General features: G+C 42.6%; 2 protein-coding genes across 5 annotated transcripts in view; one reads left to right on the top strand and one right to left on the bottom strand.

The window, feature by feature from the left end:
* cnot10 (CCR4-NOT transcription complex, subunit 10) overlaps positions 1-11,098 on the top strand; it is a 37,580-nt gene extending 26,482 nt beyond the window's left edge. For 2 of the 4 annotated variants that reach the window (XM_040049945.1, XM_040049943.1), the window contains exons 6-19: positions 404-472; positions 2,850-2,933; positions 3,096-3,213; positions 3,377-3,526; positions 5,996-6,198; positions 7,175-7,296; positions 7,647-7,826; positions 9,103-9,183; positions 9,282-9,395; positions 9,584-9,714; positions 9,795-9,827; positions 9,947-10,074; positions 10,490-10,565; positions 10,770-10,912. In XM_040049945.1, the coding sequence (XP_039905879.1) occupies positions 404-472; positions 2,850-2,933; positions 3,096-3,213; positions 3,377-3,526; positions 5,996-6,198; positions 7,175-7,296; positions 7,647-7,826; positions 9,103-9,183; positions 9,282-9,395; positions 9,584-9,714; positions 9,795-9,827; positions 9,947-10,074; positions 10,490-10,565; positions 10,770-10,912 (1,632 nt within the window). Of the gene's footprint in view, positions 1-403; positions 473-2,849; positions 2,934-3,095; positions 3,214-3,376; positions 3,527-5,995; positions 6,199-7,174; positions 7,297-7,646; positions 7,827-9,102; positions 9,184-9,281; positions 9,396-9,583; positions 9,715-9,794; positions 9,828-9,946; positions 10,075-10,489; positions 10,566-10,769 lie in introns of all 4 variants that reach the window. The other 2 variants (XM_040049942.1, XM_040049944.1) reach the window with 2 other exon arrangements.
* A 3,817-nt stretch (positions 11,099-14,915) lies between these two features.
* On the bottom strand, positions 14,916-25,692 carry bves (blood vessel epicardial substance). The gene is made up of 8 exons (XM_040049959.1): positions 25,467-25,692; positions 21,999-22,250; positions 20,873-20,997; positions 20,306-20,493; positions 20,061-20,169; positions 18,404-18,571; positions 18,154-18,295; positions 14,916-16,454 (listed from the first exon to the last, which is right to left on the bottom strand). The coding sequence occupies exons 2-8, from the start codon at positions 22,225-22,227 to the stop codon at positions 16,330-16,332; spliced, it is 1,086 nt and encodes a 361-aa protein (XP_039905893.1). The 5' UTR covers positions 22,228-22,250; positions 25,467-25,692; the 3' UTR covers positions 14,916-16,329.
* Between the last annotated feature and the right edge of the window lie 20 nt (positions 25,693-25,712).

Below are 25,712 nucleotides of genomic sequence, written 5' to 3'. Positions count from 1 at the left end.
TCTCTGGCTGTGCCCACAAATCTTTTTCCAACATCCATGGTGTTATGTTAAGGCATCTAAAAACATATCAGCACTGAAAGCTTTGCAGCTGCAGCTTAAAAGGTAACTTTGAAGAGTCACAGTTGTGAGATTTCTTACTACAGTGAGCTGAATTCAGTTTGCAGTGGTCACAGTGTTTAAAGAAGAACAGTGTACTCTCTTACAGAAAATGTTTCTATCAAAGCAAATGCTGCAAATGAATCTTTCAACCACAAATAGAACTAACATCAAAGAGTCGATGAATAGCTGAGCTTTAAATGATTAAACTGCAAGGACCTTAGTCATGAAGCTGTTTCTTAGGTCACCGACTTCACAAGTTTAAGTCTGTGAAATGAAGCTGACTAAGTTCTGTGCTTTATTTCAGAAAGATGGAGGAAACCAGAAGGCCGAGTTAGCAGCTATGATTGAAGCAGCCAAATCAAAAATTCACCAGGTGAGAGCTGGGTTCACCCATGTTTCACTCTTTAACTGCTTCAGCCTTCGTCTGCATGCTCTAACTCAGGGGTCAGCAACCTTTCTGATGATGAGTGCATCTAACATCAGAGGTCAGTGTGCCATATGACTGCATTAGCAATAAATGTAATAACGCTCTATATGAACAGTTACTCACTGTATAGAACAACGTTATAGGATTATATTTATTCACAGATGTTTGCAGCTGTCAGCGAATAGTTATCAGCTATTTAGAAACAAAAAACACTTTTAATCCATAACAACAAATGAACTGCACAACAGAAAATGCAAATGCTATTTATGGTCTCCTCACAACAATGATAAGAAAAATAAACTGGGCCAATATGACATGTTTGTTAATACAGAGACACACGTGTTAATGTGATCTCTGGTCTCCCACTCAGAGACACAGGTCTCCCAGTGTCCAGCGTTCAGACCTGAGGAATCATGAGAGAGAAAATCTGCTCACACAGACATGTAGAGCCAAACACTGTCAATAAGGCCTCTGCAATGTTCTGAAGACAGTTAAACCTGTCAGGTAGTGACGTCCAGCAGGTGAACATGCAGCTCCATGAACACGCACAGCTGTGGATTCCAGCTGCGCTCGTAGTTCTGCAAACTTTGACCCCACAGAGTCGAGCTGTTCAGTTCAATCAGCTGCATTTCGATGTCCTCTGTGTCGAGCCAGTTAATGCGAGACAAATCCAGCTGCTCATTAAAGCTTTTCTGGTTTGATCAGAAAAGAAACATTGGTCCAAACACCTGAAAGTCCTGAAAACACATTGTGTCTCGAGTCTACGGATGTATCCGAGTATTTCCGTGATGCTGTGCTGAGCCGACAGCTGCTGAAGCATTTGAAGTGTTGGAACGTGAAAATTTCAACATCGCTTGAAAAAACTACCAGCTAGCAACGTCCCTCTCACCGCTAGGCTAAGTTATTTTTAGCCAATTACAAGTTGAATCTGGTAGTTGGGGTTGTTGGCTAAGATACCGTCATTAAGAATATGTCTGTGGGACACATTAGTTGTGTTGCAATTTGCGATGTGCACCGCTGGCCCGGCCATTTATTTTTTTTAATGCACCCTCTCAGATTAACTCACTGTGTGTCGTGCTCAGGGCTGGACTGGGACAAAAAATCAGCCTGGACATTTTCACTAGAGACCGGCCCCCCAGGTATTAAAGCCATAAAGCCTTTGAATGAAAACAAACGCTGTTGTGACAGTGATGTACAGTCTTGTTGGTATATGTGTGATTTCTATACATTTTACATCAGATAAAAACTTTGGTTGTAAGATTCAGATAATTATTTATTAAAAGCGAAACATTTTAAATGAGAATAAGAAAGAAAAGTATTTCTTTGTGCCCCCCTCTCCCTGTTAATGCCCTACCTGGCCCCCTGGCAACACTTTGCTAGACCCGCCCCTGCACAGTTACCAGCTGTCAGCTACATAGAAAAGGATCCTGGTGTTATTTGTCTCTCAGAAACAGTTCATAACTTCCCTTCAACTCATTCATGTCACCTAAAAGGTAAACCTGTTTCTCCATCACCTGTTCAGCTCTGATGGTTCAGTAAGGACATCTCCTGGTTTCATCTTCATGTTTCCCTCTCACCACATATCCAAACCGACATCATGACCAGCAGCTTTACAGCTGTGGCTCCAGCAAACATCAGCTGATACTAGAAATTAATATTAAATAAATTCTAACAACAGCTGATCAAGCTTAAACGTGCTGCTGTTGTTTAACGCGACATCCGCTGGTTTCCTCTTTCTGGCACAAAGTGGGCGATAAACAAACAAGAGAGACGATCAGCTGATCATTGATCAGTTTCATGATTGAAGTAGCAACAGGAGAGGGGGGGAGAGAACGAGAGAAGAAGAGGCAGATGTGCAGCAAAAACAGAATAACTCCAGTTCCTTTTCACCTCAACATGAAACGCGTAATATTTTCTCTGAATGAGGGACCATTCCATTTTTTACGGGACGGTTGGAAACTCTACTAACTAACCTTATGAATAAAATAAAGTTCACTATCAGTAACATCATAGCACCCACCCAGCTGTATGGAAACTCCATCATGCTTGCTAGTACGCAGCACGAGTTATTGTAACTGACTGTAAAAAGTCAGCACAACAAAAATAAACTCCACCTAAACTTGGTTTATATCTGACCCAGAGAGACTGCAGGTCATAACTTCTTACCTGAAGTTCAGTTCACCTGACGCTCGGACCGGCGGCTGCCTCGGGTCTCTCCTCCTGCCTCCCCTTCCCTCATCCACCTGCTGGCCTCTGTGGGAGCTGTGGCACGCGTGCCCAGGGTTGCCGACCCCTGTTCTAACTGATGTTGTCCTTTCTGCAGTACAAAGTGAGAGCGTACATTCAGATGAAATCCTCCAAGGCCTGTAAAAGGGAGATCAAGTCAGTGATGAACACAGCAGGGAATGTAAGTCTGCTTGTTAGTTCTAATGTAAAGGGGAGAGGATGCAGTATGCCTTATGCGATTGGCATATGATGCAATTTAAAATTTGTCTCAAATATTTCTTTGGGCGCTGCAGTTCATTGGAAATTGACTTTGCTTCCACGCTCTCTTGTCCTCTGTCATCAGTCTGCACCCTCACTATTCCTCAAGAGTAATTTTGAGTATTTGAGAGGAAACTACCGGAAAGCAGTGAAGTTGCTGAACAGCTCCAATATTGCAGAACATGCTGGGCCCATCAAGACAGGTAACGGCTGCTCGCAAGATCATTTGGCTTTCTGTTATAATCCTGCTGTTTACTTTGTCGTCCTCAGGTTTTGTTGGATAATTGCATTTCCAGATGTTGACGTCATTACTGGGGTAACTGGCTTTCATGATTTGCTAATTGCATGCGTGTTGTTTTCATTTAGGTGAATGTGTTCGATGTATGTTCTGGAACAACCTGGGCTGCATTCATTTTGCAATGGGGAAACACAATCTCGGCATTTTCTATTTCAAGAAGGCTCTGCAAGAGAATGACCACACCTGTGCACAGCTGGGAGATGGTAGCAATGGCCAGTGTAAGTTAAGTCAGTTCATGTATCTGTTCTCTTCCACTTATCAGGATCCCAGAGGGCCTGGAGCCTATCACAGCTACGAACAGGGCACGAGGCAGGCTGGACAATAATAAGTTGACCTAACCCCAAGAAATGCGAAGCCTGAGTACCGCGAGAGTAACCACGCAAACAGAACATGCAAACTGAGGCCAGAAGGTGGAGTCAAACTCCTTACCAACAGTGCTAACCACTCCACCAGTATGCTGCCCCAGTTTACTTATATTCTATGCAATTTTATTTATATAACACAAATTCAGAACCACAGGTGCCTCAAGGCACTTTATAATGTATAGAAGCAGCAAAAACTATAACAATCAAACGACTTCCTCTGAGTGAGCACTTGGTGACAGTGGGAAGTGAAAAGCTCCCTCTTAGCAGGGACAGACCTCCGGCAGCTATCTGCCATTACCAGCTGGGGCTGATGGCGGTAACTTAGGTAACCAAGTGAAAGATATACACATTACTGTTTCCCACAGTTGTGTCCATACTCAAAATAAAAAGTATTTAGGTTTGAAGAGAATTTGAAGATTTTCCCATTTATAAACAAAGCTTTGGATACCAGTAATAACACAAACCGAAGCTAGCATAACAGGGACAGCTACCGAGTGTTAGTAGTTTGTGTTTAGTATTACTATGACTATCCTGTTAGTGCTGTTTCTATCCTTTCACGTATACATCAGTTCCTCTGCTGTAAAACTTCAGATATGTGCACATAGTTGGTGTTATGGAGCCAGTGAGACAGTTGTGAAAGCCAGCATTAAACGGGGCCTGTGATTATATTAGGTTTTATATTTTAGGAAGGGTGGGGAAACAAGTTTCACTGCTACGTACTGTCAGCAAAAAGATGAAGCTGAATCTGGCCAACCTTGTTTGTTGTTGGGTTTTTTTTATTTATTTATTTTTTGGCTTTTGTTTTAACTTTTGTGAACAGTGTGTTAAATAACAGATTTCTGTAATACTTAAAAGCCCGAGACTGTCACGTTTCACCTGGTGGGAAAAACGATAACAAAGAGCACAGCAAACCTCGTCTACCAGCTATTATGGAAAAAACTGGTTCAGACTTTGATGGTAAAAGATCTGAGAAAGCCAATGAAGCTTGCAAAGAAAGCGACTGGACTTCCTTACTTTTTTTTTTTTTTGTGAACCTCTGCAAATGACAACATCACCAGAATACTGTCCTGGGACATTTTAGACACCCTGATTGTCATTTACACGCATTAATGACCACGTTAACTTCAACCAGAAAATACATTTGATCGTTTCTTCTTTCCACTTTTCTTTGTGTCTTCTTCTTCTGACATAATCCATGTAGCAGAATCAAATAAGACAAACAAATTATTATACCCTAAAAATTAGTTGGCCAACTACATACAGTCTGTCGCACTAAACTGAGGGTTTCACAGAACCAGATACGATTACTCTACCAAATCTGTCCACCCAGTTTTTCCAGAAAAACTTACATTTGCCCAACTCTAGTCTGCCAGTGAAGGTCACCATTCCCATCATAAACATTATGCATCACTTCAGTCCAAACTTCCTGCTTAGGGGCCTCTGTCTTCAGCCAATCCCTAGTAATGGATTTTTTACTAGTGACTAACATGATCCTAAACATATCAACTTTGTACACGTTTGTTCCCATGTAAAGGAAGTTGAATGTAAAAACAATACTTTTAAAACCTTTCTATGCAATTCTTCAACTCCTGCCAGTATGGAACAATTTAGAGACATTCCTGGAAGACGTGATAACGATTGGCTCAAACTCAAACCTGAATCGATAACTTCCCTGCAGCCGCTTTTTCTCATTTATGTGTGCTTCACTGCTCGCTTTCAAATTTTCCAGTGCTATGTACAACTTTAAATATTTTGGGGGGGGCTTTTTCAGCTTTATTTGATAGATTCAGTGAAGAAACGACAGGAAAGTGGGGGCAGAGAGAGAAGTGGGGAAGACATACGGGCCACAATAATTAAAGGACCGTTATTTCTAGATTTTAATTCGGAGAAGTCTGGCGGCAAATTTACTCCCAAGTATGTCAGTTTGAATCTGTGCATTATACCCTGAGCCTTGTGAGTGGTTGATATAGTTATCGTTTTTTCATTTTAAACCATCCAGTGTTTGTCACCCTGCTGATCTTTGTTGTTACGCCTCAGCTGTAAAGGCTGATGGGTTATTGCCTTCGCCCAGGAAGTTGGGTGGGGGGCGTGGACATGCATGTTCATGAGTGCAGTGACTCAAGAACAAGATGATGTAGGGTTTAAAATTCACAGAAGTAATTTGTTTTTTTTATCCCCTTTTGGTTGTTCTTGTCTTGTGTTGGACTTGTTCAGCTTTGACACAATAGAAATGTTTTATATTGGTATGTATTTTGTGTTTTTACACACAGGTGTAAGTTATGTGTTCCTCAGTAACAAAAAGTCCTTTTCTTTTGTTTTCAGCTAAAAAATTCACAGGTATCCCGATGTGCGCTTTACTAGCCAACAAACGCTACGAGCTGTTGTATAACTGCGGTATTCAGCTACTGCATATTGGCAGACCTCTGGCAGCATTTGAATGTCTGATGGAGGCGGTGCAGGTTTACCACTTCAACCCTCGGCTGTGGCTGCGGCTTGCAGAGTGCTGCATCTCTGCTAACAAAGGGGTATGTTTGGAAGATGTGGATGTTTTTGAGCATTTCGATGGTGACCTTTCCTTTTTACCTGTTTATTCTTTGTCATTTTTACCCCTCAGCCGTAAAAGGCTAACGGGATGTTGTTGTCACCCTGCTAGGCTGGCAGTAATGGCACCCAAGTTTGTGAATGCAAAAAGTCTTGGACAAGCTTAAATCTCTGACCTTGACTTCAAGGTCAAAGGTCAAGTGTTCTCAAAATCTTGTAAATCAGAATCGTGTTTATTGGCCAAGTATATGTGCAGACACATACAAGGAATTTGGTTCCGGTAGATGGTGGCTCTCAAGCACAGCAATGTAAATCACACACACGTGTCTGTTTATACATTACACATGCATACACAAAGCTGTGTAACCAACTATAAATAACTAATCTAAACTTATATACATAAAACACAGAAGTGAATGTGATAACCCAAGAAGAAAGTCACCTAAGACTTTGAAATTCATGCCATAGGTGCATCCATTGAAAACCTTGGACGAGTTCATATCTTGAGAACAAAGTGACGTCAGATTTTCAAATTGATACCGTATGTGTATCTAGTAGGAAGCCAAGGGTACCACTGGCTACAGTATGGTTTAATAGTACTTCCTTACGTTTCAGTGGAGTTACTGGTCCGCAGCAAAGCCCCCCCACGCCAACCCAATCAATGTTATCATCAAGTATGCTGATGACACCGTGGTTGGGTTCATCTCTGATGGAGATCAGATCAAACTGCTCTCACATGTGCACATATTTTCTCCTTTATTATTTTTGATGCCTATCTGGTGGCTCAAGGATGCAGAAGGCCGTCCTCCTGTAATGGTTTTCCTTTCTAACTTATTCTACCATGGACAAAATATTTCAGCCACACTACTTTAGTCAAATGTTTGTTTGTTTTTTGCATCTTTGAATGGATTTATGGGGGTAAAATCTAAAATTATATCATCTTTATTTTCCGATTTCAAGGGTTCAGAGCAGGAAAGCAAAGGTTTGCCTTGTAAAAAAGGTATCGTTCAGTCTGTTGTTGGCCAGGGCTACCATCGCAAGATCATCCTGGCGTCCCAGTCCATGCAGAACACCATGTACAGGTCAGTGCTCGGGAGCCAATAAATTACACACATGACTCCTCGATAACAGAGTTCTGCCAGTTTGGTTTAAACTATCGGGGTCCACAGTATGAAACAGGAAGTGGTTAGCAAAAGCTGTTTTTTGTTTTGTTTTAAAGCATCTCAGCCTACATACAATGATTACAGAGTAACATACGTTACATCAGTTGCTACATCACTGACATGCTGGTTATTGTGTTTCCACTATCATGTCATGAAATTATCATATTTAACAGGTTGTCCATGTGTACATTTTAACATCCAATTGATATTTAATCTTACTGTAGTTTAACGTGAGGTAGACTGACCTCATAGTGTTTGTCTTTGTATAGTGAGGGCCAATCAGCAGCTATTCCAGTGGCCAGTATGGAGTTTGCAGCTATCTGCCTGAGGAATGCGCTGCTGCTGCTGCCTGAACACCAGCAGCAAGAACTCAAGACAGAGAACAGCTCCAAGAACTCGAGTCAGTCAGGAAGCACCGAGAGTGGCAGCGAGAACAGCGACGCCTGCAGGTCAGACACGTCTGTCCACCCCACCTACCTGTTACAGAAAGACAGTGATGCCTTCTTAACTCGCTGGTTCCAAACTATATTTCTGTTTTTCCATAAAGTGTTCCTGTTTGTTCTGTATTCCCAACACATCTCTCCAGTGATTATGTTCAAAAACTGTACAAAGTCACATAATATGTGTGTAAATTTGTATTTACTGCTGAATTTAAAATGCACACTCTCTGCTGCATACTGAGGAGGACTCTACAACTTAGTCCTTAATATCCGTCATAATGTCAAGAAATGAAGACAGAAATATACACTCATTAAGTCTGGTACTTTCAGTGCATTATATAACTATGATGGAAAAACAAAGAATAGATCTTATTAATATTGTACATAATCTTAATCTCATAAAATGCATTTTCTGGATTTCTTTTTTGCTATGCATAAAGTCATGTAGCATCCGATATTAAGGATCATCAGGTTAGATTCCCAATGCTACCCAGTGCAAAATGATGTATAGAGATGGGAGATGTTTACATAAACTGAGGCTCTAAAACTACTACATTATGGTTCATATCTCTCTGGCAACAAGGTCACAGAAAAAATTGCATATTCTCCCAAGATCCACTCAGGCTGTACTTGCAGCTTCAATGAAATGATGCCACAAAGACGAGCCGCAGCTAACAGCACACTGTGGATGCCTGGTTACACCCAGACTGGCCTAACAGCAACAACATCCTTACAGTGACGCCTTCAGCTATTGGAACATTACCTTCCTCTGCATGACAAGTTGGGTCCACTCAGTCATCATAGAGTCATGAACACAAACTGCAAACACAGCTCGTCATTCTGAACGTCGAAATGGGGTCAAAATATCAGCTGCTGGTCAAGAAGCGTGCACACCAGACAGGGCAGCCTGACCGCTGCCTGGGTTGACTGCAAGAAAGCCTGTAACTCAGTGCCACACTCGTGCACACGGTGTGTCCAGCCAGCTCACCACAAAAAGCAGACACAGCTGTAGATCCAGCAGTGAAGCTAAACACCAGGAGTCAGTGAAACTGACCAGTTGATCCAACCCACCAGGATCTACAGTGAAGAGATCTGGAAGTCACTCCATTACAGGGAAGAGGATCTGGACTGAAGGGTGGAGTTGCAAGGAGAACTTCATCTCAGAATGTTTTCTGATGCAGGACTGAGAAACGGTGATGGCTGAACTGTGGTGGCCTCTGATTCGGTCACATTAAACTGTCACAGCTGATATGTGCTCTGATGGAGGGTCTGTGTTTCTTTGCAGTGGAAAAGGTCAGGATGCTGATAAATTTTTGTCTGCTGCTCCATCTTCTCCTCTTAGAAAACAGGAGGTAGAAAACCTCAGGTAATGATGCTTTCCGTATTCTCTGCTCATTTACACGTCCTGACGGTTCATGTCATTAGGACCAAAATGCCACTCGTTGATTCTCGCTGTGTGAGTAGGTGCTCCATCCTGGCCTGCAGCAGTTATGTAGCGTTGGCGCTGGGAGACAACCTGATAGCCCTAAACCACGCCGAGAAGCTGCTCCATCAAACTAAGCTGTCCGGATCGCTCAAGTAAGTGGTTACACGAGGCGGGGAGAAGCTTACAGGATCCTTGTGAAGTGATTTTAAAAATCAAAAAGTCGTAAAAAGGATATAAAGTCTGAGAAAGAAGGACACAAAAGAATCCTGTCATTGTACGATCAGGGTCTTCATGTACTTGAGTGAGTTAACTGTTCTCTGTTTGGACCTTTTCTGTTCAGGTTCCTCGGTCACCTCTATGCTGCCGAAGCCCTCATCTCATTGGACAGGATTTCCGACGCTATCGCTCACCTTAATCCAGAGAACGTCAGTGATGTGTCAGTGGGCATGTTGATGAACGAACAAGACCAGGGTGCGTGGGCTGAAATCATTCCTCGCCTAAACTTTTGCTGCAGTCTTGTTTTCACTGAATAATTTCCTCTCTGTCAGCAGGGTCCGACAAAGGAGATGAGCCTGTTGAGTCCTGTGAGTTTGTTTTGAAGCAACGTGTTTGCTTTTGATTCCAAAATCTTATATACAGCATAACATTGCAGCAGGAAAATAACGTGTGTGTGTGTGTGTGTGTGCGTGCTCATGTGTTGCAGCAGGGAAGCAGACTCCACTGTGTTATCCCAGCAGTGTGACATCAGCTCGAGCTATGATGCTCTTTAACCTGGGCAGTGCCTATTGTTTAAGGAGTGAGTACGACAAGGCCCGCAAGTGCCTGACTCAGGTAACCATGGCAAATTTTATGCAACTCATGTCCAGGACTGGCCAATCAAAATCTAGTTACTCTGGCATTAGACATGTTACTTCATTGTTGCAGTGGTTCAAAGAAATGTTTTTATGGGGAGAAAAGAGAAACGTTTAAGAATCTGGGACGATCACATTTCAGTGACGATGTTGATCAAACTGGTTGCTGATTGTTTTTGCTGCATTTTATGGTCGACAAATGTATTAAAGCCTTTTTAAAATTCATTTTGGAAACTGTTACTGTTCAAAAGCATCTGATTCGCCCCGTTTCTTTAATGCTGTAATTATGTGTGTAACCCACTGACATGCTGTAGGTGAACATTTTCATCAGGAAGCTTAAAGCAGTGAGCGTCCCGACAGTTCAGTAATAATTTAATTTGTGCTGTCACCATCAGGCTGCGTCGATGATGAACAGCAAGGAGATCCCGCCTGAAGCCATCCTGCTGGGAGTGTACCTGGAGCTGCAGAATGGTCAGTGAGCTACTGCGTCACCAGTTACACCTGTTGTAACATGTTTTTCGCCTGACGCCCTGTTTTGGTTGGGTTGGTTTGTCACACTCGTATTCCACATATCAAAGCGTCGTATTGGCTTTGCAAACAGTGGAAACAGGCTGAGCTGTTGTGTTTGTGAGGGCATTTTAAACCTGATCCTTGAATGTTATGTTTGGTCCTCAGGAAACACTCAGCTGGCTCTGCAGATCATCAAACGCAACCAGCTGCTGCCTACCACGCAACAGAGGGTCTCCCCGGACTTCCGTAAGAAACCCATCCAGCCGCTCCAGTTGCCCTCATCTTTTACTCAGATCCAGAGGAAATGAGCCACCTCACCCATTCCAGACCACACATCCTGGCCGAACCTTGATATTTATGAAGCTGTATGAACTGAGGAGACTTTTGACACCATCTGCGTTGGTGTCAAATGGCCGAGAGAGCGGCCTCTTTTATTTTCACTGTATGAGGAATTTGTGTGTGAAGAATGAAAATAAATTTTATTTACTGAATCACATGTGGCTCGGTTTATGTTTGCCTGGGAGGATGTGGAAGAGGACAGAGAGTAGAGTGTGTGTGTGTGTGTGTGTGTGTAAAACATTTGGATTGTAAATGACTGCGGAGGTGTAGTTGGTCTTAAATGGTTAGCCTGTCCATCTGTAGTCTTTGGGTTGTAGTCCGGAGATCTGGTGGAAGTGCGTCCAAAGTCTCGGGCAGAACGACTAAAGGCTCCGAGTCTGAGTGAGGCGAGCAGGTGGAGAAGATCAGATCAATATCTGTCCATGAAGCCAGATAACACACACCAATGAGTTAAACTGCAGGAATGTCTTAAAGACATAAAGGCCTGGATGGCCGCTAACTTTCTGCTTCTTAATTCAGATCAAACTGAGGTTATTGTACTCGGCCCTGAAAAGCTTAGAAATATGGTATCTAAGCAGATTCTTACTCTGGATGGCATTACCTTGGCCTCCAGTAACGCTGTGAGGAACCTTGGAGTCATTTTTGACCAGGACATGTCCTTCAACGCACATATTAAACACATATGTAAGACTGCTTTCTTCCATTTGTGCAACATCTCTAAAGTTAGAAATATCCTGTCTCAGAGTGACGCTGAAAAACTAGTTCATGCATTTATTACTTCCAGGCTGGACGACTGTAATTCATTATTATCAGGAAGTCCTAAAAACTCCCTGAAAAGCCTTCAGCTAATCCAAAATGCTGCAGCAAGAGTCCTGACAGGGACTAGAAAGAGAGAGCAGATTTCTCCTGTTTTGGCTTCCTGTTAAATCCAGAATTCAAAATCCTGCTCCTCACAAGGTTGTAACTGCTCCTGAAGGTTTTTCATGTTCGAAGTAGAATAAAGGGCCATGCTTCAACTGATGTTCAGCCAGTATTTTAATCTTCTTTTCACCAGCAAACACTGTGAAAAACTATGGTGAAATGATCAATAAAAACACGGATATTACATCAGCAGGACAAAAATTACAACTCAAATAAAACATACACACAAAGTAAATGCACCAACATACCGTGTGCGCCTTTCTACTGAACATTCATGAGCAATTGTAGTCCATATCTGCTATATTTCCACCCTTTACACAGGCCAACATTCTCTTTCTGGCTCGAGCGTGCGCTTAATTGAGCCTCACCCCCAAAGCATGCGCACCACAAAGCGCCACACTCAGGCCCACCAGTAGGTGGCGACCACACAACATGAATCCAGATTAAACACCAAATTTTGAACATTGCAATCACATAATAATTACATTTCAATGCGACGGCTACAAAGGTCTTAAATAATCAGGCCCCATCTTATCTTAATGACCTTGTAGTACCATATCACCCTATTAGAGCACTTCGCTCTCGCTCTGCAGGCCTACTTGTTGTTCCTAGAGTATTTAAAAGTAGAATGGGAGGCAGAGCCTTCAGTTTTCAGGCCCCTCTTCTGTGGAACCAGCTTCCAGTTTGGATTCAGGAGACAGACACTATCTCTACTTTCAAGATTAGGCTTCAAACTTTCCTTTTTGCTAAAGCATATAGTTAGGGCTGGACCAGGTGACCCTGAATCCTCCCTTAGTTATGCTGCAATAGACGTAGGCTGCCGACATGCTGAACAATCAAATGTTGAGTATCTGTTGATCTCAAAACTGGATTATAGATGGCAGACAGTTGGTGTCATAAGCCCCGCCCTCTGTTCAAAGATGGTCATTCAAAGTGGACACAGATGCTTCTTTCACTCCTCTTTCCAATCATCTGTCCTCTCTGTCCAAAATGTGAACATTGGCATCCTTGAAAGAGTGACCTTTGACCTTCAGATGCCGATGAACAGCCGAGTCTTGTCCCGTGGAGGTGACTCTTCTGTTGTGCTATGCACTTGTGAAGTGGCTGTTTGTTCCAATGTAGAGTCCGAGCCACACTGTACACCACATTGTTAAGTTTGTCTTTGGGATGAACCAGTTTGTGTGGCGGTCCTAGCCTGTTTGGCGCCCTGGGCAAAGACTCCCTCTGCATGAATGAGTGATGGGCTTGGATTCACAACATTATGAATGAAATGTGCTCTATTTGGAAGCAGCCGGCCCCTCCCCTTTCCACGGGTTGTGTGTGAGACATTAAATCATCAAAATATAAATTATAAATTGTTATTGATCCTTTACCCCGAGTCCTAAAGTGTATATTTATTTTCTTACTCTTCTTATATTTATTGTTTGTTTACTTGCACTGCTGTAACTGGAGCCTCGTCGTCTCGTCTCTCTATATACTGGACTGTCTGTAGCGGAGATGACAATAAAGTTTACTTTGACTTCAGCAGCGAGCATGCGCACTGAGGGCTCTCGCGCTCACTTTTCGCATGCAGAATTTCGAAAAAAACCAACAACATCGGTGCAAATTATAAGTCTGTATCATGATGTCTGCTGTTTTCGTGTTTGTTTTGTTTTTATTTTGCGAGTTGGTTATTAGACGCTGCTCCAGCCAGCCCCCCCGCCGCCCCGCCCTCTCCTCCCTGTACTGCAAGCAGCAGGCGCACCTCGCAAACGGAGGGCGCCCTTACTCCCAGCAAACGGGCGACAGAAAACCGATCGGTGCCTACGACATTCCTAATATGCGCTGGCTGATGTCGGGGCAGCACGAGTACGAGCAATTATTTTTTTTATGCCGATGCCCGTGATGCCGCCCCCCACCACGATGCCGCCAGGGGTCTGTAGTATTTTGCACTTCCAGTAGACTGACATTTTGTCATCATCGAGCCGCAGCATCTCCTTCTTCCTCTGCCTTTAGCTCCACTTTCATCCATCATATATACTTAGTCTGCAACAAACAAGGAGGCGTAAAGCAGGATGAAGTTTGACCCACTGTAGAAACTAACTTCATGCTCTGTGTTAGATTCAGCAATTCTGTAACTTTTTAAAATAACTTAAATGACAAAATCCATCCCTCCAGTAAGGAATCAGTACTTCTGTTTTACACTGCAATGGCAGAGAGATTAAACATGTGGTTTTAGTTGAGGTGAACTTTTTAGGGAGCATCTGGCACTACATACACAAAAGAACGAAAATGCATGAAAATCAGTTTTGTTGCTGATCTTTGAAACGTCCAAGACTCTAATCAGCACCAACGTCCCATTCCCGTACTATTTATATGGAAAAAAGCAGTTTTCTGTTAGTTTTTTTCAATAATTATTTAGTAACTCAAATGTTTAAACTGAGATTTAAAGGGTTTAAATCCTAAAAATAGTTTAATCATTTCAAAAAGGGCTCAAATCTTAACGAACTCTCAGTACCATATTACCCCAAAAGAGCAGACTTAAAGCACACTTTCCTTTTTGCTGACACAGTTAGGGCTGGATCAGGTGACCCCGAATCCTCCCTTAGTGTCGCTGCAATAGGCTGCTGCTTCCCATGATGTGTGTGTTTCTTCACTATCAGTGAATCAGAAATCAGATCTTTGCAGTATTATTACGGCCATTTCTACACCAAAGCTTGTGTGGATATCTTCACAGTATTTAATTTAAAAATGCATGACTAACTACACAGAAAACAAGTGAATTTAAAATAAAAAAATGGTCCAACATTTGTTCAATGTGACAGAAATGTACCCTTCGCCCGATCTGGGCCTCAATTACAATCCTGTCTTGGAAGTGTACAGGCAACTTCTTAGACTCCTGGACTGGTTTGTGCTTCAGTATAAACTGTCCACTAGGGGACCTCATATAGACAGATGCATACCTTTTCAAATCCTGTCCAATTAACTGAATTTACGACGGTCAATAAAGTTGTAGAAACATGTGACAGATACTGAGTGGAAACAGGATGCTCCTTAGCTCAGGTCTGACTGTGAAAACTATGGAAACCTATGCACATGTAATATTTAGTTTTTGGTTTTTTTTAATACATTTTGAAGAATTTTCAAGCCAACATTTTCCCCTTTGTCACTGCGGGGTATGTGTGTAGGGTTTTAGGGTGGAAAAGCACCGTAACATGACAGGATATGGAACTAGCTGTGAATACCTTCTGGATGCACTGTACATACATGTGATCACATACATTTAATACACGGTGAACTCCAAATGAAACATTTGTAGTAAGAACTAAGAACATTATAGTGTAATATGACATAATGTATCAACTTTGCTGCTGTTTGTTCAGGTCTGAGACAAATATGTACTGATGGTAAATGAACAGTTTCTACTTGAGCACTCAAAGTCAATACAGCATGCCTCAGTCATCTATTCACATCCGCTCATGCAAGACCTTCTAAGCCTAAGTGCTTTCTATCTAACAATGACACACATTCATATTCTGATGAGTGCATCAGAGAGCAACTCTGGGTTTTGTATCTTGCCTACGGATACTTCAGTGTGCAGACTGGAGATAAGCCAGGGATCAAACCAGCCAACCATAGACCATCTGCTCTGCCTCCTGAGCTGCAGCCATCCCAGTTAGTGCTAAACATATCTATAGACTATAGATCTGAGTGATGTACTATGAAGCAAGATTAAGGGTTAGTGAGCTATGTTGGGCTTAAACACAGAGGTTTGCATGATGACAGTGGCTGTCTTTGTAAACTCTGTAGTTTAGAGTTTCAGATTAAAATGAGTTCGTACCACGTTTCACTGATTCTTAAAAGGATTCTTTCAAATGATTCTTTGCTGGGAGAATAAATTTTATATGAGAAATTTGTTAAGTTGTATGTCTCAGTTGGTGATGCAGAAAATATATAAATGTTTTTAAACTTTAAAGGTTGATTCTGTTCATCTGGATGTTTTCAGTGAGAGAACATAATCAACCTTCTGAGATTTACGTGTCTCCTTTACACTGCCTGAACTGCTCCTACAGCCTTTATTACGCTATCGATCCAGTTTGAAGTTTCAGCTTTAGAGCGCACTCAGGGGTAAAATAAATATATTATCTCAATTAAAAAGGTTTATTTTGTACTAAATCACTGTATTAAAGATTTTTGCAGCATTAACTTTGGTCCTATTTGCAACAATATTACATTTTAGTTATATTTTTGAAGTTTTTTAAAGATTCTTCTCTGATAACATCTCCTAATTAGTATGTTGCAGTCACAGGGATGAAAAGACATATGACACATGAGATGCACATTTTTATGTGAGGAAACATAAGTTGACAACCACCGTCATGATACCCATCATGTCTGATGGGGCTTTGGGTTCCCTCAAGCTAACACAAGGAAAGTTGTGTCAGCTGTGTTGGACTCCATAGCATGCCCCTGTGGTCGCTGCTGGCTACACATTCTCAGTGGAAGTGTTGGGCACGTGGTCAGACGAGGCCGATTCTTCAAACACATCATCCTCCATGCCTTCTTCTATAGGATTCATTTTTGAGGATGCTTTGGTGCCGGGTGAAATCTCTAGAAAAACACAAAATGAAAAAAATATGGAACACTGTGGCTAAACAATCTGAAGTGTGAGCATATGCAGCACTCTGCATGTAATCATTAGTTATTATTAATCTCTCTTCCACAGGGTGTCTTTGTCCTGTATCATCCACTGCAGCTGGGCGCCCCTCCTTGGCCGTTACAATATAAAGTGCCTTGAGGCAACTGTGTTGTGTTTTGGTGTTATATGACAAAAGTGAATGAAATGAATTCTCTGCTGACTCCACCATGCAGTTTACCTTTCAGATGACATTTTCTGCATAAGATAGCAGTGAAGGAACACACAGGTGGACTATCTTATTCCCTTGTGTTGCTTCCAGCCAGCAGCATAATATTTGCTACTTAATGTCATCCTACAATCCTACCATGCATCCTTTCCCCCTTCTCATCTTTATGCATTCATGCTGCACAGATCAATTACATTAAGCGTGTGTACAGCATTTAGCTAGCACTACAGAAGAACTGTTTTAACATCACATACAGCGAGTAAAGTCAGTTTTGAACATTTCACCAATTTTTGAAGAAATATATTTCTAAAGGTGTTATTGACATAAAATTCACCAGATGTCGGTAACAACCATCCCAAGTGGGACCTCAGATACTGTCCCTCCCTCCATCCAACCGCACACTTCTTCAGGTTGGCTGTGAGCCCCGCCTGTCTCAGGAACCTCTCTGATGCACAGGTGTGCTACAAGGAACGTCAGAATTTCACTCTTACCCGGGCTTGGACCTTCCTCACGGTGTTCTTTAAGGTCCAACAGCCCCTGCAGCTTCCTGCTGAACAGCAACTCATGGATGCTTAGGGCACCTCCCGAAGTGCCAACAACACAGGGTCCAGCCAGCGATCCCAACTGCATTCGTCCTCATGAAGGAACTTATGAAAGCGATACCCTGTGCACTGAAATGCCATGATGCCATGATGGGGTCCATGCCAGTGTGCTCGAACAGGACCCCCATTAATGGCCCAAACTAGCACACAATCTGCCCTACCAGTAGAATCAGCAGTGTTAGACGACTTTGCATCACCACTGAGCGCAGCACAGACACTACATGTCCCTACCTGTTGTGAGCGCACCTCTTCACACTGCCCCATTAACTTGTCAAACCACAGCCTCGAGTCTATGTATACATTATTTCCACTGGCACCGTGGGATCTTTGTGACTATCCACACACTTAATTTCCATCCGCTCTGCGTCCAGCAACGTCTCGAGTCAAACCAGTGTTTCGTGGACCAGGATCTGCATGGTGCCCAAGGTGGCCATAGCCTCCGCTTGAATCCACTGCACCAGCCCTCTGCAGCTGAGCCAGGATTTCAGAGTTCATGACTATTTGCACCTCACTGTGTTCATGTGTTCAACACATGTTCCCTGTGTCGTTTCTCACTGTTAAACATATTTTAATTTTCACGTGTGGATTGAATGGATTGTTACAAACATCTGGTGAGGATTTCATCTCAGCAGCACCTTTAGAAATATAAATGTGTGCGTGTGAACAGAAGCCTGCGAGGAGGCAACATGCAGAAGTCCAAAGATAAACCTCAACATCACTGAACATCTATGGAGGAAGTGAGGGAGCCCCACTCGTTTGAGCTGCTGGGAACACTGGCAGAGCTGTGGATCGCTGCTGTAGCACGTGCTGCAGTGACAGAGTAAATATCCCATTAAGACTCACGGAGTGATGATCCAGCAGATCCACCTCGTAGGATCTGGTTGAGAACATCGTCGGTGTCACTGCTGCTCGCCATGCTGTTTCTCACCTGCGTCATAGACAGCTGGGAGCACAGGCTGGGCTGTCGGTCCATTTTCTTCACAGCCTAGAACATATCCATGACCAACATCCTCGTCAGCACAGTGAGCACTCTTACAGCTGTCACATTACATTAAACAAGATGCTCCAATATATCGACACCAGCGGGACTCACCTTGTCGCTGAGCGTGGCATCATTCAGAGAGTACAGTTTGTTGGTGATATCTTTGCCGATGAGGAACCTGAAAACCTCATTAAGGAAAGTGTCTGACTCCAGGAAATAGGTAAGTCTCTCTCGAGACCAACACAGGAACTTGCAGTTCTCTTCTGCCATGATGGTCACCTGTCAATCAAACACATTAACAAGTGTTAAGGTGTCCACAGGTAGGGATACATATTTTTATATGCTTCGTTTCACGGTTTTCTTGGGCCTGATTGTTCTCGTCGTCTATCTACAGATTGACTGAGACACTGTGCCGGTCTCTGCGCGTCTATAGATGAACAGAAGTCTGTAAGGAGATGAGTAAGGGAACGTTCAGAGACCTCAGAGGATTTAAAGTTAACATTAGTTCAGACTGCTTACGTGAAGTGTAGTTAAGGAAAAAAGAAGACGGGAAAGTCAAATGATACCTTTCCACAAGTTTTTGAATTAAGCGCTTTATTTTATGACAACTTTCAAAAGCTTTTTGTTATTTCTGAATGCAAAAGAACATTTATTATTATTAGTAGTAGTAGTTGTGACAAAGTGGCTAGGACAGAATTCATTTGCCATTTGTCACTTTCGTATATTGTTATTCTGTGTTCTGTTATCCTATAGTCTATCATAATGCTTTAATGTAAACACAGCACATGTAACCTTGGCTCTACATACTATCCCGGGTCTGTTTGTGGTAGCATTGGTTATATTTATGTCATCTGTGCAAATGTACTTAAAGCTAAATGTCACTTAATCATTAATTGATTTGAATCTTTCATTTGTTTATGTAGTTTGGTTATACTTACCATTGTGTGTTCCTTTGGACAGGTCCTATGTGTAAAACAGGTATGTGGGAGGGGCCGCCCTAGTACTTCCTGATTTTATAGGATATGATGTCACTGATCATGTCAATTGGGTGTAACCAAATGAAGGGGTGTTTATTTTGTGTAAAATTGTTTATTTCATTTAAAATAACCTCATGAGTCAGATTAGGTGAAGAGATTGACTTTTCAAACTGTTTAGTTGGGTGAATGAGTTTGTTAAGTGGGAAAGATGATTTTATTCCTGTTTCTTTGTCTATACTGTGTTATTTAGTCTACCCTGTTTTCCCAATGGTAGAGGTTAATGAGATCCAGGTGTGAGTGGAATTCTATATAAAGCAGGTGAGATTTTGACTCACGGCTTTTTATGGTTTTGTGAGATAATTGTTGAAGGGCGACACCAGAAAATAAAGAACACTTAAAAGAAACTTGAACGGTCTGCAGATGCTGTCTTCCTATCACCTTTCATGCTGCTTATGTTATGCTACCTCACAGTAGTACCCTCCAATTCATTGTGAAAATAGATATATAGTATTATTCTGCCTGACATCAAGTTGTTGCCTAGATACAGACATCAATACACTTATTACTATTTTATTACTATTATTAGTACTTCAAAAATATGCTACATTGAATTGCCATGCATGTGAAACTTTATGTTCCAGAGCTCTGTTTAAAGAAAGTTGACCTCCTTAAATCTTTATTGAATATTCATGTTCTGCAAAGTCAGACATGTTTTTACAGCCAGAGAAGGAAATCGGACCTGCAAACGATGTCCATCCTTTATGTCAGAGCTTCCATGCAAGTGAATTTACCTGAAACTTCTCTCCTCGGTGCATCTCAGTGGACCTGAACTCTGGAGAGTCAATGAATGCGTTGGTATAGATGTTGTGCAGAAAATGGCCTCGGTATGAAACTTTCATCCTATCACACACAAAAAAAATGAAATTCAAAATTCTGACCAACTAAATCAGAAAAGCACGGTGTTAAAATAATAACCTCAATCGTGTGTATTAGTCAGACCTATGTGACTTTCATTAGGGAAACAAACAGCACATACTTTCCTTTGAGCAGAATGCTGAGGCGTTCGTCTACAGACGTCTTGTCCTCAGCAGCGTAGGCCTGGCCTTTCTTCAGCGTCTGAATGGTGCAGAACTGTCCCGTGAGTCGCTGGAACAAAGCCTCCTGCACATGCAGAGGCTCAAACATCCTCTTGTAGACTGACCGCAGCTCCCTGTCAATCTTAATCTGACAGCAACAGTTTGAGACGGTTAGTCTGACCTGAGCATTCATCCACAGTCAGTGTAGCCCAGTGCACTGAAGCACAGGCCTAGTTGGGATAATGACACGAGCCATTTTTAAATTATGGTATAGAAAATAATAAGTATACATGAATCATATGAATTCACAAGTTAATGAACCAACAACATGATGCATATTGTTCTTAAATGGGGCATTCTGCATATTTGCTATGTTTGTTTAGCTACTTTGTGTGGATACATTTTAAAACTGTTGTACTACAAATAAAGAGAATAAAGAGTAAATAGTCACAAAAGTGTTTCAAAAAACCTCACACACGGCCTGCAATGATCTTGTATAATGTGAGTGATGTTGATGCTGAACTCACCGGCCTGCGTTTGTAGAAAAGGTAGAAAAGGTGCACGAAGTTGATCACCAGGAAGACCACGTTCCAAACCATTAGATCCATGTTGCACCTGAACAGCGTGGCCCACGCGATGAATAAACCACATCCTGCAAGAACAACCCGACTTACACACTGCACTTGATTACACACCACGCTGAGACAAGAAACACTTCATCTTATAATGGAGAAAGTATCTGGTATGGTTGTAATATCAGAAATTACTTTAATGTACATTACTGTGCAAAAGTCTTGAGCCACCCCACCATTCATTTATGATTTCCTTCCAGTTTATTTCTTCTGTTCACTTATCTTTTGCACATTTCGAACTTCAGAATCTGAATTTGCCAGCAAAACAATAATAAAGCTTTGGGCAGTGAGACAAACAAGCAAGGTAGTCTAATTGTTCCAAAAATGTAGTACGTTTAAAATAAATCGCTCTATGGGAAACTTACGGGACAACGCTGAGCCACACAGTGCTCTGTTTCTAAGCTCATATATGGGAGTATTGTCCAAAACGTTACTTTTGTATCGCTCACAAATTCATAATCATTGCATTCACATATTTTGATTTTAGACATCATGACAATTATTTAGAAATGTGCTCGTCTAGATACATGAATAAATGTCTTACTCAGTGTTATATAATGATTACCCATCCAGTCTTATGATAAAACCACCAAAACTGCTGCCTTACACATTTCAGCACTCTCCTTTTACTCGCTCTCTGAGAGACTGAAATAGCAGCATAAATAACTGAGCTGTCAACATTACAACCACAGCCTCAATAAGTCCTGCTGCTTCCTGTCTCCATTCTCTTGCCAAGCAAAGATAAACATGTTGGAAGTGCTTTTTCCATCCTGCTTTTATCTTCCACTGTCACAGCCTTTTAGGGTCTCCCCTGTTTGTGCAGAACAGTTTCCAATAAATCTTTAAAATGCCAGCGTTACAGTCAACTGTCAACAAGCCTGTCCTGGTAGAAGTTTACTAACGCACGGGCAGCTTTTACTCAGAATACGCATCTGCTTACGATGTGATAACTTTATGTTCCTTAAATCTTCCCCACTACATTACTTCTGGATCCCATCACGGGAACGAGCTGTGAACTGACCTGTTGTCAGGAGGAGGCGCAGCATGATCATGTGCAGAGCCAAGGTAGTCGGGATGGCCAGGCCCAACAGCAGGGACAGGTTTCCCACATGGAATAGCAGGTGGTGGGTCTGCTCCCACTCCTGGCACGAGGTGGCATTTGAATCTGCAGACGTGGCGGCCGGGATGGAAGAAGGGAAGGAGGACAGCGTGGTGAGCAGGAGGGTGGGCCCATCTGGGGTGGAGGACATCCTTTGGCTAGGCACCTTGGACACTGGAGTAAGGCGAGCACAAGTGAATGTGGGAGGATGGTTGTTCAAAGCATACAAACTACACAGCTGCGAAAGGTAACTAAGTATACTTATTCAAGTACTTTGCTTCTAATATTTTAAGGTACTTGTATGTTAATATACTTCTCAAACAATGTAAGGAACACTTTTAATCAGAGTACAGCATCGAGTCTGCTAAACTGATCTGGGGAGTGAAGTGGGTTGTTAATGAACTTCAGCTGCTTTGGTGTTACTGGAATTAACAGCAGGCAACAATGAGACGCGCTCCAAAATAGGAAGGGCTTTAAATACAGTGGGGCAAAAAAGTATTTAGTCAGCCACCGATTGTGCAAGTTCCCCCACCTAAAATGATGACAGAGGTCAGTAATTTGCACCAGAGGTACACTTCAACTGTGAGAGACAGAATGTGAAAAAAAAAATCCATGAATCCACATGGTAGGATTTGTAAAGAATTTATTCGTAAATCAGGGTGGAAAATAAGTATTTGGTCAATAACAAAAATACAACTCAATACTTTGTAACATAACCTTTGTTGGCAATAACAGAGGTCAAACGTTTACTATAGGTCTTTACCAGGTTTGCACACACAGTAGCTGGTATTTTGGCCCATTCCTCCATGCAGATCTTCTCGAGAGCAGTGATGTTTTGGGGCTGTCGCCGAGCAACACGGACTTTCAACTCCCGCCACAGATTTTCTATGGGGTTGAGGTCTGGAGACTGGCTAGGCCACTCCAGGACTTTCAAATGCTTCTTACGGAGCCACTCCTTTGTTGCCCGGGCGGTGTGTTTTGGATCATTGTCATGTTGGAAGACCCAGCCTCGTTTCATCTTCAAAGTTCTCACTGATGGAAGGAGGTTTTGGCTCAAAATCTCACGATACATGGCCCCATTCATTCTGTCCTTAACATGGATCAGTCGTCCTGTCCCCTTGGCAGAAAAACAGCCCCATAGCATGATGTTTCCACCCCCATGCTTCACAGTAGGTATGGTGTTCTTGGGATGCAACTCAGTATTCTTCTTCCTCCAAACACGACGAGTTGAGTTTATACCAAAAAGTTCGACTTTGGTTTCATCTGACCACATGACATTCTCCCAATCCTCTGCTGTATCATCCATGTGCTCTCTGGCAAACTTCAGACGGGCCTGGACATGCACTGGCTTCAGCAGCGGAACACGTCTGGCACTGCGGGATTTGATTCCCTGCCGTTGTAGTGTGTTACTGACGGTGACCTTTGTTACTTTGGTCCCAGCTCTCTGCAGGTCATTCACCAGGTCCCCCCGTGTGGTTCTGGGATCTTTGCTCACCGTTCTCATGATCATTTTGACCCCACGGGATGAGATCTTGCGTGGAGCCCCAGATCGAGGGAGATTATCAGTGGTCTTGTATGTCTTCCATTTTCTGATGATTGCTCCCACAGTTGATTTTTTCACACCAAGCTGCTTGCCTATTGTAGATTCACTCTTCCCAGTCTGGTGCAGGTCTACAATACTTTTCCTGGTGTCCTTCGAAAGCTCTTTGGTCTTGGCCATGGCGGAGTTTGGAGTCTGACTGTTTGAGGCTGTGGTCAGGTGTCTTTTATACAGATGATGAGTTCAAACAGGTGCCATTCATACAGGTAACGAGTGGGGGACAGAAAAGCTTCTTACAGAAGACGTTACAGGTCTGTGAGAGCCAGAGATTTTCCTTGTTTGAGGTGACCAAATACTTATTTTCCACCCTAATTTACGAATAAATTCTTTACAAATCCTACCATGTGGATTCATGGATTTTTTTTTCACATTCTGTCTCTCACAGTTGAAGTGTACCTCTGGTGCAAATTACTGACCTCTGTCATCATTTTAAGTGGGGGAACTTGCACAATCGGTGGCTGACTAAATACTTTTTTGCCCCACTGTATATTCCAACTATAGTTTCACTGGTTTAGCATTTGGCTGGGGTCAGTGTCACGTATGGCAGCAGCATAGCTAGTCCCCTTCCTCCAGGATGGCACGTTAATACTTACCATGATGTTTGCTGCGTTTCACAGGCAGACGAATGCTAGAACATTTTCCTCCATGTAGACAAAACACTTCTCATTTTGCTCCCATTCATCCACTAAACATTGTTCAATGTAACATTAAACCAAATGAGAATGTCAGTTACACCGGTGAACATTTGCCCTACAAAAATAATTTGAGGACAACATCTCGAACTGAACCAAACCAGTGTTCTTACAGGTTAGTTTCCCATTGAAACTGTGGGAATGACCAGGAGGAAAAACCAGACATGATAATAATAACAGCTTTTATTCTTATATTACTTCTATGAACTGAAGGGTCTTTTAGATGTCAGGACCTGACAAAATCTCCAGATCGAAATTTCATCTGAGAGTAAAGTAGATGGTTTCAAATACGTGCATAATTAACTGTCATCTGTTTTCACTCCAGGACAACAAAGGCGAATAAGAGTGGACCAGAGTCGGCTTTAAAGTGAAACTAGTTCTCTGCTTGTTATTCATATATGCTGTCCTATACTCATTTCTAATTTTATCCTTTCTGGTCCCTCCCAACAAAAATCTTATCTTCCCACTGCCACTTCCAGGTCAGCTTCCTGTGGTTTTAATTGGTCCCACAGTGTCCACACCATACGTCAGAGCTGGTTTCACTGGTTTCGGAGCCTTCCCTCTTCCTGCTATCCTTCTGTCACAAATCTCCCCTGACACGTTTATTTTACAATTCGGTTTGTTTGAAACCCAGCTGCCCTTCATTAAGTCATACAGTCACTCTACTGATGCTAAGTTTAGGTTCACGACAGAAACTGTCCCTCTCGTTTTTATTCATTAGTGAACGCAACAGTGAGCTCCTACACTGGGTCTAGCTGAGCTCCGTCATGTTTGTCATTGAAGAAGACTCGCACACATACACAGCTGCATATTTACAGTCATGAATGAATTCATGTTTCTGTCTTTTCAACGCCGGTGGGAAAGTACAGCTTACAGTCTACGCAGCAGTAGTCAGATTACACAACGCGTTACAGCTCATGGTAAAGCTCTTTTATCAACATCTGACTGTAAATGTGGACGCCAGTGAATATTTCTGTACAGCAGCTGTAGCACTCGCAGAGCTCACATGTAGAAATAGACATGGTCCAGTCGCGCAGCTGCGCTGGAATTTCTTAGGTTCAACTTAAAAGCCCGTAAAAGTGAGGAGTCTTCACTTACCGATCAGAGGAGCAGCCGGAGGAGCTCTGGACAGCAGTGAGAGGGAAAAGCGGCCGGATCGGCTGGAGCCTCTGATGCTGTCTGCGTCTCACATTCCACACAGCTGACAGGAAAACGCTAAAAGGGGAACAAGGCGAGAGCAGTACCCAAGAGCTCCGACAGGGGGCGACAGATCAAAGGTTATCTTTCAGCAGAAGTTCTTAAGAAAATTTGCTTCTTCTCTCCAAAATCGTCAGAATTGCTCGG

This window comes from Simochromis diagramma, unplaced genomic scaffold (genome assembly GCF_900408965.1).
Source record: "Simochromis diagramma unplaced genomic scaffold, fSimDia1.1 OVJJ01000021.1, whole genome shotgun sequence".
Lineage (NCBI taxonomy): Eukaryota > Metazoa > Chordata > Actinopteri > Cichliformes > Cichlidae > Simochromis > Simochromis diagramma.
Note: the sequence above shows the minus strand (reverse complement) of the source record. Positions and strands in the feature narration are given on the sequence as shown.